Source organism: Podarcis vaucheri (assembly GCF_965113315.1).
Source record: "Podarcis vaucheri genome assembly, chromosome: 10".
NCBI lineage: Eukaryota > Metazoa > Chordata > Lepidosauria > Squamata > Lacertidae > Podarcis > Podarcis vaucheri.
In genome coordinates, this window is record NC_138748.1 from 70863924 (window position 1) to 70876566 (window position 12643).

General features: G+C 47.9%; 1 protein-coding gene across 4 annotated transcripts in view; it reads left to right on the plus strand.

Moving 5' to 3' along the window:
* FLNC (filamin C) overlaps positions 1-12643 on the plus strand; it is a 132580-nt gene that overhangs the window by 78694 nt on the left and 41243 nt on the right. For all 4 annotated transcript variants that reach the window (XM_082238677.1, XM_082238678.1, XM_082238679.1 and 1 more), the window contains 5 exons: positions 72-334; positions 2701-3298; positions 5640-5813; positions 7027-7189; positions 11024-11184. In XM_082238677.1, the coding sequence (XP_082094803.1) occupies positions 72-334; positions 2701-3298; positions 5640-5813; positions 7027-7189; positions 11024-11184 (1359 nt within the window). The remainder of the gene's footprint in view (positions 1-71; positions 335-2700; positions 3299-5639; positions 5814-7026; positions 7190-11023; positions 11185-12643) is intronic.

The following is a 12643-nucleotide window of genomic DNA, read 5'->3' on the forward strand; positions in this document are numbered from 1 at the left end:
TCTTGTGGCTAAAACCCTCTTGTCTTCCTAATGTCCCTCTCCCAACCAACTCTTTCCCGCCCTCCCCGCAGAGGTGGACGTGGGTCGCGACCAGGAATTTGCCATCAACACGAAGGGAGCCGGGGGCCAAGGGCAGGTGGACGTGAAGATCAGCTCGCCCTCCCGCCGCCCCATCCCTTGCAAGGTGGAGACGGGCAGCGCCAACGACATCCACACCGTGAAATACATGCCGCCCGAGGAAGGGCCCTACAAAGTGGATATCACCTACGACGGGCACCCGGTGCCGGGCAGCCCTTTTGCTGTCGAGGCCGTCATGCCCCCAGACCCATCCAAGGTGGGCACGGAGGGTAGATAGGGGTCTAGATCGGAGGTCAGCAGACTTTTTCAGCAGGGGGCCGGTCCACTGTCCCTCAGACCTTGTGGGGGGCCAGGCTATATTTTGGGAAAAAAGTATGAACGAATTCCTATGCCCCACAAATAACCCAGAGATGCATTTTAAATAAAAGCTCACCTTCTACTCGTGTAAAAACACCAAATAAGAATGAAAAAGTGCACCCCACCACTGAGACCGTTCCATTGTAACTATCCCACCTCTCGAAATTTCAACACCTTTTGCGATGGTTAGACCCTTTTCTGTTTTAACAGTACAAATTCTGCAAACACCCTTCCATGCCTCCTGAAAATCATTACTCCTGCATATTCCCTGTCTTACTTTAATGGCACGTGTTAATTTATCATTCATATATATATATATATATATATATGCTTTCGTAGATTTTCACGGGTATAGGAATGCAGGTTTTGGTGTCTTCGGGTGTCTTCCCGTGTAAGAGTCGGGGTGTCTGTGCGACGTTTCGACGAGGTCTCACTCGTCATCTTCAGGCTGGTGCTTTCGGCTTCTTGTTACTGGAACAGAGCAGAATCTGGTGTTTGAGTTCCTATAAATACTGTTGAGGGGTGTGGTGTATAGCCTCCAACGTTCTATCTACACTTAATGACCCACCCAGTGGTATTCAGAATATCACTCATGAAATCACTCAAGATATCCCTCAAGTAATTAAGGAACAAAAGAAGAAAAGGCACACTAATCTAGGAACTTCCTCTCTGCCCAGAACGTTGGAGGCTATACACCACACCCCTCAACAGTATTTATAGGAACTCAAACACCAGACTCTGCTCTGTTCCAGTAACAAGAAGCCGAAAGCACCAGCCTGAAGATGACGAGTGAGACCTCGTCGAAACGTCGCCCAGACACCCCGACTCTTACACGGGAAGACACCCGAAGACACCAAAACCTGCATTCCTGTACCCGTGAAAATCTACGAAAGCATATATATATATATATTACGAAATATATATATATATTTATATATATATAAATATATTTATATATAAATATATAAATATATTTATAAATATAAATATATTTATATATATTTATATATATATAAATATATATATATATATTACGAAAGCAAATATATATATATATATATATATATATATATATATATATATATATATATATATATATATATAATTTTAACATATCATTTTCGATGATCATTTAACATAATTTCATACCTTATACAATTCTTTGACTTCCATCAGTCACATCTGAAAGTTTTCCAATCTTTCCCACTTCATTTACATTTCTTAATTTCAGTATTACTTTTAATTATCTTAACTAATAACTCTCCTCATAGCCTTCCTTGCAATATTTCACATGTTCTTCCTTACAAAACTTCTTGTAATCGTGCTACAAGCTTCGGCAGCAGATACAGATACAGAGAAGATTAGCGTGGCACGTGTTAATTTCTTGTTAATAGCCATATCCCACACCTCTTTGTACCATTCTTCCATTTTAGATTGCCCCTTCCACTGCCTAGCTATCATAATTCGTGCAGCTGTCAATCAATTTGTGAGCAAGTCCTTCCTAGCCTGTGAACCTTTCAGCCCGTCGTAGATTGATAACAATGCTATGTATATAGAGGTCCCCTGCAGAGGACCTTAAGGTCCACAAATGACAACACTTTGGATGTCCCAAGCCACAAGGTGGTTAGATTGGTCTCAACTAGGGCCAGGGCCTTTTCAGTACTGGCCCCAACTTGGTAGAACACTCTGTCACAAGAGACTAGGGTCCTGCAGGACTTGACATCTTTCCGCAGGGCCTGCAATACAGAACTGTTCCGCCTGGCCTTTGGTTTGAATTCGGTCTGACCTTTATGTTTCCCTCCCCTTATGGGCTACTATTAAAGTGAGGCTGCATTTTAAATTGCATTTTAACCTGTATTTTAAATTGCCCCCCCCCATTATGTTTCTACTGTAATTTTACTGGTGTTAGCCGCCCTGAGCCCGGCTCTGGCTGGGGAGGGCGGGGTATAAATAAAATTATTTTTTATTATTATAATACAGTGTTACCTCAGGTTAAGTACTTAATTCATTCCGGAGGTCCATTCTTAACCTGAAACTGTTCTTAACCTGAAGCACCACTTTAGCTAATGGGGCCTCCTGCTGCCGCCGCGCCGCCGGAGCACGATTTCTGTTCTCATCCTGAAGCAAAGTTCTTAACCTGAAGCACTATTTCTAGGTTAGCGGAGTCTGTAACCTGAAGCGTATGTAACCTGAAGCGTATGTAACCTGAGGTACCACTGTATCTGAGTTACTAACCCAGCCCCAATCCCGTTTGCTCCCTTCCAGGTGTGCGCCTACGGCCCTGGGCTGAAGGGCGGTTTTGTGGGGAAGCCAGCCCCCTTCACCATCGACACCAAGGGGGCTGGCATGGGGGGCCTGGGCTTGACGGTGGAGGGTCCTTGCGAGGCCAAGATCGAGTGCCAGGACAACGGCGACGGCTCCTGCTCCGTCTCCTACCTGCCCACCGAGCCCGGCGAGTACGCCATCAACATCCTCTTTGCGGACGCCCACATCCCCGGCTCGCCCTTCAAGGCGGACATCAAGCCCGTCTTCGACCCGTCCAAGGTGACGGCCAGCGGGCCTGGCCTGGAGCACGGCAAGGTGGGTGAGGTGGCGACCTTCATGGTGGACTGCTCCAAGGCGGGCGAGGCAGAGCTCACCATCGAGATCATCTCGGACTCGGGCGTCAAGGCCGAGGTGCTGATCCAGAACAACAGCGACGGCACCTACAGCATCACCTATATCCCATCCTTCCCGGGCACCTACACCATCACCATCAAATATGGCGGCCACCCCGTTCCCAAGTTCCCGGCGCGTGTCAACGTCGACCCCGCGGTGGACACCAGCAACGTCAAGGTCTTCGGGCCGGGAGTGGAGCCGAGAGGTATCCTTTGCGGAATCGTGGAATTGCAGAGTTGTAAGGGACCACAAGGGACGTGGGTGGCGCTGTGGGTTAAACCACAGAGCCGATCAGAAGGTCGGCGGTTCGAATCCCTGCGACGGGGTGAGCTCCCGTTGCTCGGTCCCTGCTCCTGCCAACCTAGCAGTTCGAAAGCACGTCAAAGTGCAAGTAGATAAATAGGTACCACTCCGGCAGGAAGGTAAACAGCGTTTCTGTGCGCAGCTCTGATTTGCCAGAAGCAGCTTAGTCATGCTGGCCACATGACCCGGAAGCTGTACGCCGGCTCCGTCGGCCAATAAAGCGAGATGAGCGCCGCAACCCCAGAGTCGGCCACGACTGGACCTAACGGTCAGGGGTCCCTTTACCTTAAGGGACCACAGGGGGCATCCAGTCCAACCCCCTTGTCAGGGGCTGGACTGAGGAGGAATGGTGGGAACCGCCCCCCCTTCTCCTGAACCTTTCCATGGGCAGGAGGACAGTATGGATTTAGAACAGTGGTTTGCAAAGGGGCACAGTCCAGAGGGGGAAAGCTGGGAAATACTGAGTGAGGAACAGCTAGAAGAGGAAACACATATTACGAAGCCTCATGTCATCTCTGGTTGAAAGACTGGTGTTTATTTAAAAAAGGGGATATTTTAGATCTAGAAGGTCATGACACCCGTTTTGGGTGGCATGGCTATCTTAATTATGGGAAAATAAAGGCACATAGGAGTTTTTCAACTCATAAAATAAGAAATCATAAAATAATAAAAGGTATGAGAGCTGGCAGATTCAGTGTCCTTGGACAGCGTTCTTGACCCCCCTCACCTAAGGCTAGATGGGCTCTGAGAGCGATAGATCAGAGAGCAACAAGCTCAGCTTACTCAACATAGGAGTGACTTAGATTAATAGGGATGTAGGCAGTAAACCTTTACTGGGAGCAACGCCATTTCTAGAGGAATATGCATTCCTTTGTCTCTCGCTGTGATTATTAAAGAAACTACTGTATTTTTCGCTCTATAGGACACACCTATAGGACGCACCTTGATTTAGAGGGGGAGAACAGGAAAAAACAAAATTCTCCCCCTCTCTGCTCAGCGCCCCTTCAGCGAAGCGGCAGGAGAAACGGAGCCCCTTCCATTTCTCCTCCCGCTTAGCTGAAGGGGCGCTGCACAGAGTGGGAAAACTGTGCAGCGCCTCTCCAGCGAAGCGAAGCCTGGAAAGCAAGAGGGGTTGGTGTGCACTGACCCCTCTCGCTTTCCAGGCTTCAGGCAGCTATCTGAAAGTATTCGGAGTGCAGCGGGAACTTCGGAGCACAGCGGGATTGCAGATAGCTGCCTGAAGCCCGTGGAGCGCAGCCGGAGTTCCCGCTGTGCTCTGGGGGCTTCAGGCGGCTTCAGCGAAAGCAATGCGAAGCCTCCAGAGCACGGCGGGAGCTCTCCCTCTGCGCTTCGGAGGCTTCGCGTTTCTATCGCTGAAGCCAAGGAGCCTGCATTCGCTCCATAAGACGCACACACATTTCCCCTTCATTTTTGAAGGGGGAAAAGTGTGTCTTATAGAGCGAAAAATACGGCAACTGGTAAGAGCACTCCTTTCGTTTGATCTACTTATTCACTGCCACCGGGGGAGGGATCCGATTCCTGAAGCCTGACACCTCTGCAGGATTCCAAGGCAGGGATCTTTCTCCCAACATGGAGCTCAAACTCACAGCTCTGAGACTGAGCGTCTCATGCTCTCCTGTATGAGCCATCATAGAACCATAGTACCGTCAGGGTGAAAGCCGCCCTCAAGGGCCGTCCTCTTCAACCAGACATCCGGTGCCCTTTTAAATGTGTTTTGGGAGGCGGGATTATTTGTTTGTTCCTGTTCTTCTCTTGTGTTTTTTGCAATTTTTGCCATATCGTATTTTTATGCTGTGAGCTGTCCCGAGATCTACGGACAAAGGGTGGTCTGCCGATTCAGTAAACAAAATACAGTGGTGCCCCGCAAGACGAATGCCTCGCAAGACGGAAAACTCGCTAGACGAAAGAGTTTTCCGTTTTGGAGGTGCTTCGCAAACCAAATTTCCTATGGGCTTGCTTCGCAAGACGACAATGTCTTGCGAGTTCCTGCTGGGTTTTTTTCCTCCCCCCCATTTTCTAAGCTGCTAAGCCGCTTATCAGCTGATCCGATCAGCAGATAAGCCGCTAAAAGCCGCTAATAGCGCTAATCCGCTAATCCTTCAATGGGCTTGCTTCGCAAGACAAAAAAACCGCTAGACGAAGAGAATCACAGAACGGATTCTTTTCGTCTTGCGAGGCACCACTGTAAAGAGAAATAACATCTACCGCCCACGTCCCCCCAGGTGTTCTGCGTGAGGTCACCACCGACTTCACGGTTGACGCCCGCTCGCTGACCAAGACCGGGGGCAGTCACACCAAGGTCCGCGTCATCAACCCCTCGGGTGCCAAGACGGACACTTACGTCACCGACAACGCAGATGGCACCTACCGTGTCCAGTATACCCCCTACGAGGACGGTAAGAACCCCCTGGTCTCCCTCCACCTCTAATCCCCTTCCACCTCCTGATGGCACGTGCTAGGCAGGCCTTGACCAGCCAGGCGACTGCCAGATGTTTCGGACTGCGATTCGCATCTCTTTTAGCTACTCCGGCCATTTTGGACAACAAATCCCATTGGGCTCAGTGCCATATGGCTGCCCTGGTTGGTGCTGGAGAAAGCTCTGGAAGCCAGGGGCGGTGGGTGGCAGTGGCGGTGGCAGGAGGAGTCTGCCAAGGGTGACCTGTGGGTGGTACTTCTGGTACTTCCGGGTTTCGGCGGTCTGTAACCCGAAAAAACACAACCTGAAGCGTCTGTAACCCGAGGGATGACTGTACTGTGTTATTTGTATGATGTTAGCCACTCTGAGCGTGGCTTTGGCTGGGGAGGGCGGGGTACAAGTAAAATTTATTATTATTATTATTATTGTTGTTGTTGTTGTTGTTGTTGTTGTTGTTGTTATTAGTTAGTTAGTTTTGCCAATCTTCTTTGGCGGGGGCTTCTTTATGTAGGGGGCTGTCTGGTCTTGGCCTGGCATCCCCTCTCAGACTCAGGAACAAATTTTCCTGCTTTACGGGACGGCCTCTCCTGGTCTGCCCTGCAGAGGACCTTAAGGTCCATGAATATCCATAGTTTAGAGGTCCCTGAGGAAGTCAGACTATCCTCCACCAGGGCCAGGGCCTTCTCAGTGATGGCTCCAACCTGGTGGAATGCTCTGTCCCATGAGACCAGGGCCCTGCAGGATTTAACCTCCTTCCGCCGGGCCTGTAAGACAGAGCTATTCCGCCTGGCTTTTAATCTGAATTCAGCCTGATCTTTTATTTCCCTTCTCTTCCCTCCCCCTCCCCTTTGATCACCCTCTCTGAGACCCCACAGCTAATTCTCCCCTGGTCTCCTCGCTGGCCCAAGTAGGACCAATTCAGCCAGCTAGCCCTGGGGATTATCTAATGCTTATTTCCCCTAAACTGATTTCTGAATTTTGAATGTTATTGTTATTCATGTTTTTATACTGCTTCTTATGCTGCTTTTACAAGTGTTTTAAATTTGTTGTTAGCCGCCCTGAGCCCGGTTTTTGAACTGGGAAGGGTGGGGTATAAATAAAAAAAATTATTATTATTTTTTATTATTAAAGAGTCAACTTCCTCGCTTGTTCTGTGTGATTTATCGCTTGCACCGCACTCTCGTCCTTCTCAGGTGTGCACCTGGTGGAAGTCACCTACGACGACGTCCCCGTCCCGAAGAGCCCCTTCCGAGTGGGGGTCACCGAGGGCTGCGACCCCAGCCGCGTCCGAGCCTATGGCCCCGGTCTCGAGGGGGGGCTGGTGAACAAAGCCAATCGCTTCACGGTGGAGACCAGGTAGGGGCTGCCTTCATCTTAGGGGGCAAGCAAGCAAAAATTGCCCCTTTCCCTTATGGGGTATCCAAGAGCCCATATAGAGTCCTTACGTAGGTTCCCTATTGGTAGGAGAAGATAACAGAGGCCAAGCAGAGAATATTGAAAAGCAAAGCAGCTAGTAAGCCTGATCTTTATTGATCTGTTGCAACAGGGTCCTCACTCACCACACGCAGGAGAGAGGAGGAACCCCGAAAAACCTTATAAAGACTTTTGAAATTGCCACCCTGTAGATCAAGACCACCCCCAGAAACATCATACATACATCACAGAAAATGTGGTCTACAGCAGAAATTTGAGTGCGTTGTTTACCTCCTGCCTGGCAGGTTACCTGTTAATGCTCACTTGACTGGATACCCTGGGGAGTCTGGCCAGTCTTTTGCAATGACAAATATTTAGTTCCTGAGCCAGGTCACAGGAACCCAGAACAATGGTGTGCAAGGCCTTATATAGACATTTGAAATTGCCACCCTGTAGATCAAGACCAAGGGACGCGGGTGGTGCTGTGGGTTAAACCACAGAGCCTAGGACTTGTCGATCAGAAGGTCGGCGGTTCGAATCCCTGCGGCGGGGTGATCTCCCGTTGCTCGGTCCCTTCTCCTGCCAACCTAGCAGTTCGAAAGCACATCAAAGCGCAAGTAGATAAATAGGTACCGCTCCGGCAGGAAGGTAAACGGCGTTTCCATGCGCTGCTCTGGTTCGCCAGAAGCGGCTCAGTCATGCTGGCCACATGACCCAGTAGCTATACGCCGGCTTCCTCGGCCAATAAAGCAAGATGAGCGCTGCAACCCCAGAGCTGGCCACGACTGGACCTAATGGTCAGGGGTCCCTTTATCTTTAGATCAAGACCACCCCCAGAAACATCATTCATACAACACAGAAGGGGTGTAACCCAAGACCATCCCTCAGATACATCATACCTACATCACAGAAAAGGCGGTCTACAGCAGAAATCTGAGTGCACTGTTTTTCTCTTATCTGGCAGGTTACCTGTTAATGGTCACTTGATCGGATACCCTGGGGAGCCTGGCCAGTCTTTTGTAATGATAAATACTTAGTTCCTGGGCCAGGTCACAGGCTCTCACCCTATTCATATCTTAAATGTGCCCTTAAGACAGGATTTGTGAAGGAAAAGACAATGGGGAGGCTTTTCCATTTTCCTTTGACCTTGCAGAGAAAACATTTGCTCAGTTTAGGAAACAAAATGGTTCCAGGTCGGTCTTTCTGTGCTGATCTATGTACGTGCTTGGCTGGTACACTTATGAACATTACCATATATCTAAGACCTCAAAATTCCTATCACATGGTCAAGGAAGAGGTTGATCAAGGACTTTAAAAAAGAATGGGGGAAATTCACCATTGACCTAGGAGACCATTGTTAGCAAATTAAAACTTTAGCTGGACTCTAAGAAACACTTGTAAAGTAATGAAGGCTCTGGATAATTTGGAAAAATGAAAACTGCGGAGAACGTACTGATAGGTAGTTTAAATTCTGTTTTAAGGATGGGGGGGAGTCATGAGATTCAGAGAATTCTCACGAAAAAGATTATACAAACTGTTTGAATGTAAATTTGTAATGCTAAAAAAAGATATTTCTAAATAAAATAAAATAAAATAATTTATTATTTATACCCCACCCATCTGGCTGGCTTTCCCCAGCCACTCTGGGCGGCTTCCAACAGAATATTAAAATACAATAACCTATTAAACATTGAAAGCTTCCCTATAAATAAAGATACCAGTTTTTAAATAGAACGTACTTATATACTTTCTTGGCTTCAATGTCCATCTTGGTTGTCTCCCTAGTAAAATATTGACCAAGCAAAAAAATAAAAGAGAAAGGGAAGAGGTTGAGCCTGAAGCAGACACGGAGGGGGTGTTGTTGCTGCCTCGCCACCGTTATTTATTAGATTTCTAAATAATTACAAATTACTGCTTGCAATGTTTTCATTGCCGGTCCCAATCGTGCTCTGATGCATTTTACAGTGGTGCCTTGCAAGATGAAAAGAATCCATTCTGTGATTCTCTTCGTTTTTTCGTCTTGCAAAGCAAGCCCATTCGTCTTGCAAAGCAAGCCCATTCGTCTAGCGGTTTTTTCGTCTTGCAAAGCAAGCCCATTGAAGGATTAGCGGATTAGCACTATTAGCGGCTTTTAGCGGCTTATTTGCTGATCGGATCAGCTGATAAGCGGCTTAGCGGCTTAGAAAAAAGGGGGGGAAACCGCAGGAACTCACAAGACATTGTCGTCTTGTGAAGCAAGCCCATAGGAGATTCGTTTTGCGAAGCACCTCCAAAACGGAAAACCCTTTCGTCTAGCGAGTTTTCCGTCTTGCGAGGCATTCGTCTTGCGGGGCACCACTGTAAATGTTGTTTTGCTTTGGCCTGTCTTTCTTCACGTTTTGCAAGGATGTTTTTGAACGTCAGAAGCCGCCTTAAATCCCAGCTTGGCAGAAAGGCTGGATACAAATAAACAGCCCTTAGGTCCTCAGATAACTACAAATTTAACAAAAATTAGTAATAATGAATAAATAAGCATTAAATCACCATCGACGTAAATTTATTACCTGGCCTCCCCCATAAGGTCCCAAAGCAGGCTTCAACCATGTAAAAATACAATTGTTACAGTAAATATGAAATACCAATTAACACCAGATATTGACATAAATCTAAAATATTGAAAGCGACTATGAAAATAAATAAACGTTTGCTTACTTTTCACCAGTGCTTTTTCTCCTGGGGGTACGCAGGGGTACGCATACCCCTAAACATATTGTATATCTTTGTACTTTTGTCCATTTACTTTATTTATCTTTTCCCATTTGAACTACAAAATGGTGGTTTTCTTGAGTCAAAATGAGAGTCCCCCTAAACATTCTTTGAAGGGGAAAAAAAGCACTGCTTATTAAAGTATCTGTATGCCACCGTGCCATAAAAATATATAGATATCAACGTCAGTTTTATGGCGATAAAACCGTACAATAAAAGCATTTTTTAAAAATCGTAGTCAAGAGGTTAAGGTGGGTCCTAAAATATACATCTCAAGGCAAAGAGGGGCTTTTTCAGCATATGATGATAATGATGATTCATATTCATTTTATTTATTAAATTTGCATAGTGCCTTTCATCCGCAGATCTTCCAATTAATGACAAATTAAAGCAAATCAGTCCAAATTACAACAATAACAATACCTCAATTATATATTCCAATTACACAAATTTTCTTGGGGCTTCCCATGTTCCAGATGTCTAGAGATAATCGTCCTCATTCATATCTCTGCACTTTGGGCTATTTTTCAAATTCAAAACTAATACAGTATTATCCATCTTTATTCTCAGTCTGATCAGATGTTGTTTCTGCGGCTTGCATCTTCTGTTGCAAAGTTTCCGTGTTGTTAACCAACAAGAGGCATTTTTTAATCGTCTTATTCTCTGTCCAATTATTCTCTTATTTCTCAGGAGTTGCCCTTTCAGACAATATATCTAATGTATCGATAGATTTAATGTATTTTTAATCTCTTGCTGGAAGCCGCCCAGAGTGGCTGGGGAAACCCAGCCAGATAGGCGGGGTATAAGTAATAAATTATTATTATTATTATTATTATTATTATTATTATTATTATTATTATTGGCCTCAGTCGTTCTCTTGCCCTCCGAAGTGTTCCGGAACGTTCCACGCAAACGGTTGCGCCACTGGCCGCAGAGAATTCTGGGAAATCCTCACACCTGGAGACCTCCTTACGTCTCTGTTAAGGCTTGCTGGCATCTCCCCTTTGACGGCGCTGTTTTCTTTCTCCCCAGGGGTGCGGGGACCGGGGGCCTGGGCTTGGCCATCGAGGGGCCGTCGGAGGCCAAGATGTCCTGCAAGGACAACAAAGACGGCAGCTGCAGCGTGGAATACATCCCCTTCACGCCGGGAGATTACGACGTCAACATCACCTTCGGGGGGCGACCCATCCCAGGTAGGCGGAGGGCAAGGCTGCTGCGCTCGGACCTTCAGGATGTGTTCTGGAATCGTAGAATTGTGGAGTTGGGTCCCCCAAAGGTCCTCTAGTCCCACAGACTAGGAATTATGGGTAACGAAATTCCCAAAAAAAGTCCAGGAGAGTTTTTATGTACACTACGGGTGCCGCCAGAATTTTAACTGCAAAAGGTTAGGAGAGGATATCCCATCCAAATCAGACTGGCAAAATAAATTAAGAGAGGCCCATAGCTGTCAACGTTTCCCTTTTTTAAAGGGAAATTCCCTTATTGCGAGGCGAGTTCCCACGTATAGAGTTCCCCCCATAGAAATAAAGACACAGGACACAAGAATTCGAGTTAATGGGTCAAATTAGGCCACAACTTTATTGATTACAGGAATTGAGCGGTATTGGCCTTAGGCATTGGTCCTAATAACTAACCGGCTTCAGCCTGCATGCTTGAAGACCGGTGAGGGTTAACCACCAGTGGGAGGAGTCCTGCTGAGGCACGTCAACTAGGACCTCCCCCCGGGGTCACCGCGTGGGGGCGTTCCGTGGGTCCACACCTCCATAGGCTTAGGACAGGGGTCTGCAACCTTTATGACAAAAAGAGCCACTTGGACCCGTTTCCGAAGGAAAAAAAACGGAGCCGCAAAACCATTGCAACATTTAAAACAAATATATCTCTGGAGCCGCAATCTGACAGCGGGCGGGAAGGTGATGTCGGGACCGTGCGTGACTAATGCACGCACCGCCCCCATGCGACATCACAGCCAGTACAGCGCCCGCCACAGTGAGGAGTGTCGGGGCGCACAATGCGTCTCCTCCCCCAGCTAGTATCAGCCCCGGAGCCGCGGCAAAGGTGTAAAAGAGCCACATGCGGCTCCGGAGCCGCGGGTTGCAGACCCCTGGCTTAGGACAAGGCCACGCCCCCCCGGAATCCTTTACCAGACTACCCTTCGCTTTGGGGGAAGGTGATGGCGCTCCCTTTCCCCATTCATCTGCATAATAGACTGTACCCCCCCAATGCCTACCGCCCATACCGTGGAGTTGTGACGGTTTGCTACGAGGTAGGCGGAAACCAACGGCTGGTGCCAATCTGCCAGTTGGAAAAATTCCTACCAGGCCCCTTGACGGCGACCGACCGAAGTTCATAGCAATGTCAGAGAACCTAGCCTAACGGGTGGGAGGGGAGGCAAAACTAGGTCAGCTGCGGTGTGGACCCTCGGCCGTGCCAGACCTAAGTAGGCGAGGCCACGCCCCCTGAGCCAGCCAATTGGCTGGCTCGGGGAATGACACGTCCGAGGATTCCCTGCTATCACGTGGGCTGGAGCGTGTGGGAAGGGGCGTGAAGCCCGCAACCCCACCTCCTCCTAATCTCGGAAGTGGCTTTCCGAATAGGATTCCTCACAAGAAAAGGGAAGAGTTGACAACTATGGAGAGTACGCTGAACTGGTAA